General features: G+C 40.3%; 1 protein-coding gene across 1 annotated transcript in view; it reads right to left on the reverse strand.

The window, feature by feature from the left end:
• Positions 1 to 4494, reverse strand: part of SSBP4 (single stranded DNA binding protein 4) — a 519633-nt gene extending 515139 nt beyond the window's left edge. Inside the window, exon 1 of the mRNA XM_078670558.1 lies at positions 4480 to 4494. Coding sequence (XP_078526684.1) covers positions 4480 to 4493 — 14 coding nt within the window. The 5' untranslated portion in view covers position 4494. The remainder of the gene's footprint in view (positions 1 to 4479) is intronic.
• Positions 4495 to 6842: the final 2348 nt, after the last annotated feature.

Below are 6842 nucleotides of genomic sequence, written 5' to 3' on the forward strand. Positions count from 1 at the left end.
GTTTTGTATGTCCGTGTGGATTACGGTATGTCGGTAGCACCATTCATCCAACAAAAATACGGATTCTTGAACATCTAAGAGCCACTGTCTCCAAGGATATTAATTATCCATTGGCCAGACATTTCGAGAGTCACCACGACAGCAACAGGGATCTGTTGCGTTATTTTCGCCTGGACCATGTTCCCAATGTTATAAGAGGGGGGACAGAGAGCTGAGGCTCAGAAGACTAGAGTCAAGGTACATCCTAGACTAGCAATCCAAAATGCCCTATGGTTTGAATAGTGGAGAAGAGCTGGCAATCCATCTGTAGTTTCACAGGATGAGGGTATTGTAGTTAAATTATCTGGAGTAGGCATGTACATTTGTATATAGTTATTTGTATGAAGATATTTTGGTCACCTTTTCATTTGTGAGTGTGGAGGCAGGTGTGTGGTATTTAATTTATGTTATTTTGACTAGTATTCATGTGGGACAGGCCCATCAGAGGCATATTATTTAATTTGTCCTGAATATGAAGCTATCAATAGGATGTGAATAGAAGTGTATATGTGCAAGCCCATTCAGGGCAAGATTATGTCCATGATTCAATGAATTCGAATGATGTGGACTTTAATGCTGTTTAAAGGCTAAAAGATGTAAATAGATATGCACATATTCACATGGCCATTCAGGGCGGTATCTTTTTATGATTTAATGCATTCAATCATGTGGACTTGAATGGCAGTCATTATTTTGCATGTTCCAAGATGGCCAAAATGGTTTCAGTACGGAGGCCAGTCCTTTGTTGATTGTGACACCTTGAAACTGCCAAAGAACTTGTATTATGTATTTAAATGGCACTGTCTCAGGCTGCCGCCTTATATTGAAGAAGGCAGTCGCCGAAACGTGCCTTGTTTGTGTTTCACCAATAAATTTGGGTTAAAGATCACCCGCGAGTGCTCTGTGTACGAAGAAGCTAGCATATATATATATATATATATATATATATATATATATTCACAGAAAGGTTTCAGGGGTGTCATAGTTAGCTGGACATTTCACTCGTACAAAACCATAGAAATTCCTCCATTATAGTTAGTTCTGCTATTACTCGCATGCCCGCAATGCACTGCTGATGATGTCACATATTACATTATTCATGACATGGTCGGTGACATCACTGATGACATCTCAAATGACATCACTGATGACATGAATGATGCAATATGTGACATCATCAGCAGTGCACTGCGGGCGCGCGAGTTATAGTTAGCAGAACTAACTATAACGGAGGAATTTCGATGGTTTTGTACGAGTGAAATGTCCAGCTAACTATAACACCCCTGAAACCTATGTTTTTTTCTGTGAATTTCTAAGGTTTTTTAAATGCTAATTTCTAACTATAACGTCTCTGAAACCTATGGTTTTTTCAGTGAATTTCAAAGCTTTTTTAAATGCTAATTTTTAAGGGTAATAGTAGTTATACCTATTTTTTGTACGGACTTTCTACAGTGTTTTAACTGTTTATTGATAAATGTTTTATTCATTAAATAACATTATATATTTTTCTGAAAATTGCAACACAACAAAATCAAACTGAAATATTGTTTAATTTTTTTGTTTTATTTTTTTTCTTTTAATATATTTATATTATTTTCTTTAAAAAAAAAAAAGATGTTTCCAAATTTGTTTCTGAGTTGCGCACCCAAAGCGGACACATCAAAGTGGGTGCGCGGATTCTAGTCGCCAATTTAGAAAAGCCGTGAAGGATCCGGGTACAGTGTGATACGGCTGTGTGTTTTTCAGTTACATCATATACATTTAATATTACGTGAAGTGCGCGATTGGTATGTGACCAGTCCGCGACTCCTGCTCCTGCGCATTTGCGACACATGCGCATTACGGTATGCAACGCTTGACTCCAGTGGCATGGAGAGCACGGGACTCATGTCTGGGAGACTTATTTGTTATGAACTTTCCTAATTTCCTCATTTACTACAGTCTCTTCAGTAGGAAATACTTAAAGTTTTTTTATTTTGGTTTCATCAAGAAGGCATTCAGATGTGTCACACATTTGCCATGAATACTGAATGTTAGCACTCTAGTTGCTCATTAGATCACTGTAGTAAAGCTACTGCTCACCAGGGAAGTCTGCTGCTGGTATTCAAAGGGCATGTTTCAGTCTGCATGTCAGAATTTTTTTATGAAATAGAAGAGGATTTGAGAAGTCAAAATGTGCCCTAATTTTTCTTTCTGCAGCACTAATCATAATTTCTATGGCAAAATGAACCCCCTCATTTTGTTCCTTTGCAAATTAAATGATTTAAGTGTTACCACTTTATTCCAATCAAGGTGTGTCATACTTTTCCTATAAGTAAGACTGTTAGCGCTCTAGTTGTTCTTTAGAACACTCTAGGACATTCTGCCATTGGGCTATACTTGGGCTACATCTGGATGATATTTGTGCTACATTTGGGCTCTTTTGTCTCTGGTGGCCATCTTGGGATACTTATTTGTTATGAAGTTTCCTAATTTCCTCATTTACTACAGTCTCCTGAGTAGGAAATACTTTACGTTTGTTTACTTTGGTTCCATCAAGAAGGCACCCAGATGTGTCACACATTTGCCATAAATCCTGAATGTTAGCACTCTAGTTGCTTATTAGATCACTGTAGTAAAGCTATTGCTCACCAGGGAAGTCTGCTGCTGGTATTCAAAGTGCATGTTTCAGTTTGCACGTTAGAATATTTTAATGAAATAGAAGAGGATTTGAGAAGTCAAAATGTGCCCTAATTTTTCTTTCTGCAGCACTAATCATAATTTCTATGGTAAAATGAAGCCCCTCATTTTGTTCCTTTACAAATTAAATGTTTTAAGTGTTACCACTTTATTCCAATCAAGATGGCTTCAGGTGTTCCATACTTTTGTCATAAGTAAGACTGTTAGCGCTCTAATTGTTCTTTAGAACACTCTGGGAAGCAGCAGTAGAACACAAAGGAATCAACTGACAGTCTCTTTACTGAGAATGTCAGACTTCATTCTCATTTCACTGAGAAAGATAACGTGAATTTACAGAACATATGCTCTCAGTTTAGCTTATAGATCACCTTCCAAAACTCTGTGGGAAAAGCATGAGAAAATAGTTTTCTCTCAAATATGATATCCCAGCAGAAGGCTTTTTCACATGGTAAAATCACCTTAGAACACACCACAATTCCTAAAATGAGTATAGTACCATCAACAAATAATTTATAATGTAACTAAAGTCTTAAAACCTTCTATTAACTGCAATGCTTTTTAATGAGGTGCTATAATGTATATTGGTCCCAAGATGGCTGCCAACACTTCTTGGATGAAGTGCTGACAGCCAATCAGATCTCACGATGAGATGTGTCTTTAGGCTCCGCCCAGATATATATATATATTCTTTTCCTTTAATATCTAAAAAACTACTGAACAGATTTACACCATTTAACAAAAAGGCACGAGTCTGAATCAAGGACTACATCTTTGCCAAATTTGGTGTAATTCCGTTCAGCAGTTCTGGCTGTAGCTGCGACTAAAAGTTCCTATGGGAAATTGCATGGGGAAAACATGTTTTGGGACCCCCTTTTTTCTCTTCCCCCGCTTAATGAATCACCCCCAAACTTTCAGGATAGGAGCGGACTGGAGAGCCCCACGAGTTGTGAAAAGTTTGTGAAGATTCGTCAACCGGCGCCAAAGTTATTGCAAATAGAATGTTGCGGATTTCCTATGGAAAATAGGTCCTAACTATAACTACCTACTGGCGACCGCCAGTAGGTAATATATATATCAAGAACCGGTAGGAGGTATTGATCGAGCCGAATGCTTCCTTCTTCTTTTCCAGCCGCAGTCAATGACAGCAACAGGAAGTCAGGCAAACGGAAACGGCCACAATCTTCCACCCGTCAGTCTCACATCAAAAGGCCGCAGGGGAGAGAGAGATCGGGAGAGGAAGCTGCGCCGGATGGGAAGAAGCAGAGCCCAACTTCTAACGAAGAGGAGCAGCCAGAGAAGGAAGGGTGTTCAACAGACATCTTGAACGAGGAATATGCGAGGCTGGAGAGAGGAGAACACCTAGAGGAGACGGCAGCAGCCTGAGGAGACACGAGGATGCCCGAAGAGGAGAGGAGAAGTCCTGGTTACCGGCCCACTCCTGTTCCTAGCCACGTCCTGGTGAGAACGTGGCTTTCCCGGATGCGTGAGAGGCTGTTGAGCAGGGCACACGCCTAGGGAGGGGAGAGGGAAGAAGCCTCCGTGGGGAGGACAGGGAATGAGAAGTGAGGGAGTGAGAAGGGAGATGAGGAGAGGTCTTCCCTAATCCCTATCACCCTTCATAAGTGACGCCTGTCACATGGTAACCCAAGGGTCATCACTATCACTTTAAAGAATAACCGCACCAAGTCCATGATAAAGGAAAGAGCACTCTATTAACCCCACCTGTCACTTGGGTGAAACTGATTGAAAGCTGTGACTTACCTGGTCTTTTTCATTTTTATGAGGGTGTCCGTGGATAGAAGTCTTAAAACCCTGAAAGAGATGAGAAGAAGACAATTAAGAATAAGCATTACTGACTTTACTTCTTTCATTTCGTACTCTATTGTTGCTTTTGTCCTTTCTGAACAGACATACTAAAACAATATATGACGTTGTAAAGCACCACAAATAAAGAAAAAGCAACAAGTAAACTTAAGTACTGACTTCTTCTACATTAAACAATCCACACCAGATCACAATATATAAAACGATATTTTAGACAACTTTATTAGTGACATCGATATTTTTGCTTTGATATTTTTGTCATTTACATTATAAGTATAGAATGTCGATATTTTGGTGTCGATAATTTTGTAGGTTGATGCTAGTGGCCTCAATATTCTGTTAGTGAACTGATGTGGGTCCTGCAGATGCTAGAGTTATCCTCTGCAATTTCACATGTCCAGAGTGCCACAGCATTCCACGTCTTGACTTCGATGTACTTCTTGCTCGAGCCACTGCCAGAGCCACTCTGGGTATCCATGAACATCGCCACTTCCATCTTCTCTCAACATATGCTCACCTTGGATCAAGTTTTCCAGTAAACAGCGTTTACAACGCAACTTTTACCACGCACTACTTTACCACGCAACTTTTACAACGCAAGTCGTTGCAACGACTTGCGCTGGGGGGCGCTGTAGTATACGGAATAGTTTAATTTACGATCCAAAACCTTCCCTACTATCAACGGGGACTGGAGTTGGAATAGTAAATTAAACTATTCACTATCCAGTGCCCCCCAACGCAAGTCGTTGTAACGACTTGCGTTGTAAAAGTTGCGTGGTAAAGGCATGCATTGTAAAAGCATGCGTAGTAACGACATACATCCAAGTTTTCCTTTCACTTCACCAGTGTACTAGAAAAAATGCTCCTAAACAGCAAGCCATTTGTAGCTCTTCTCAGGAGAATTATTCCCAAAAATTCCTCATTCCATTTCTAACCAACACTATCTTGCACCACAAATGTCTACAACCTATGTCACGATTTAAAGGGTTGAGCCAAACTTTAGACTCCCGATGACTTGGGAAGGATTAAGAGGAATAAAAGCTAGAATAAAAAAATACACAGGCAATAACAATGGATTTTAAGGAAGTCAGACTGAGAAATCACAAATCACAACTCCATCAATATGAAGAAAGAAATGCAGGATACACATACAGTGGGACTGTCGTGAAGTTGTGGCAGGTGTGCTCCAGTAGAGTTGTCTGAAGCATTGCCTAGCAGATTGTCACCTTGTTCACACTGCAGCGCACAAGATCAGTGGACTGGCCTGTTAACAGCTGTTCACTCTTCAGTAATCTGTACAGAATGGCAGGCTTTCCAATGGTGAAGAGCAAAGCACAGATCCTGATTCACAAAGATTATTCTGTGAGCATTGAGTCCTAATCCAGTTTACGTTGTGAATTACATGCGAATACTAAGATTAGATTGACAAAGCAGGCCCTGTGAGAAGTTCTGTTTCACTAGAGGTCTAGGGGACACTTCCTTAAGAATAGCCATCAAGGCTGAGAAGGCCCCTCATGCTGGAGGCATGAAATGCCATGAGTTGCATGAAATGCCATGGGTCAAATGAAGATGGCTGGCATGGAATGGCATTGTATGGCAAGGGCACACCACCCCAGCTAACACACACCCTCCTCCTGTACCACATCCTCTCCTCTTACAGACCTCCACCTGACAGCAGTTGTGTCAGGAAAACAGGAACCAGGAGTAGATCTGATCAAAGCACCTCTTGTGCGCCGGTCAGTATTGGTGCTGGGGGCACAGGAAGCAGAAAGTGGGGTATAAAGGTAAGTGGATAAGTGGTGGGGGACGTTCAGGCTAAACCCATCAAGTGATAAGGAAGCAAAAATGTCCTGTACTTCTATGGTCTATTTATTTAGACTCAAAAGTCCTTATAATGATTTATAACAGTAAAACAGACCATATACCTTTTTAAATCCTATAGAATTATTAAAACTTTGATGAAAAAGAGAAAATCATAAAAAAATTCTTGATTATATAACTAGTATTATGCAGTTACTAAGAAGAAACAATTCAATGATCTAATGTTAAAATCTTGCGGCATCTAGGACTATTTTGGAGCCTTTTTAGACTGGTGACTTTCCTAGCTTTTGCCATGAGACTAGTGAAGATTACTCAGCAGGTTGAAGTCACACTCACAGAACAGCAGGTCACTGGTTCCAATCCTGAGCAACAGGAATACACTTTTCATGTTTTGTCTGAGTGCTTAGACACACATAGGTTCAAGGCATCTTTTTGTTCGCTTGTGAATACCCGCGCACGCTTTGATATTCACAGACATG

Source organism: Lissotriton helveticus, chromosome 12 (genome assembly GCF_964261635.1).
Source record: "Lissotriton helveticus chromosome 12, aLisHel1.1, whole genome shotgun sequence".
Lineage (NCBI taxonomy): Eukaryota > Metazoa > Chordata > Amphibia > Caudata > Salamandridae > Lissotriton > Lissotriton helveticus.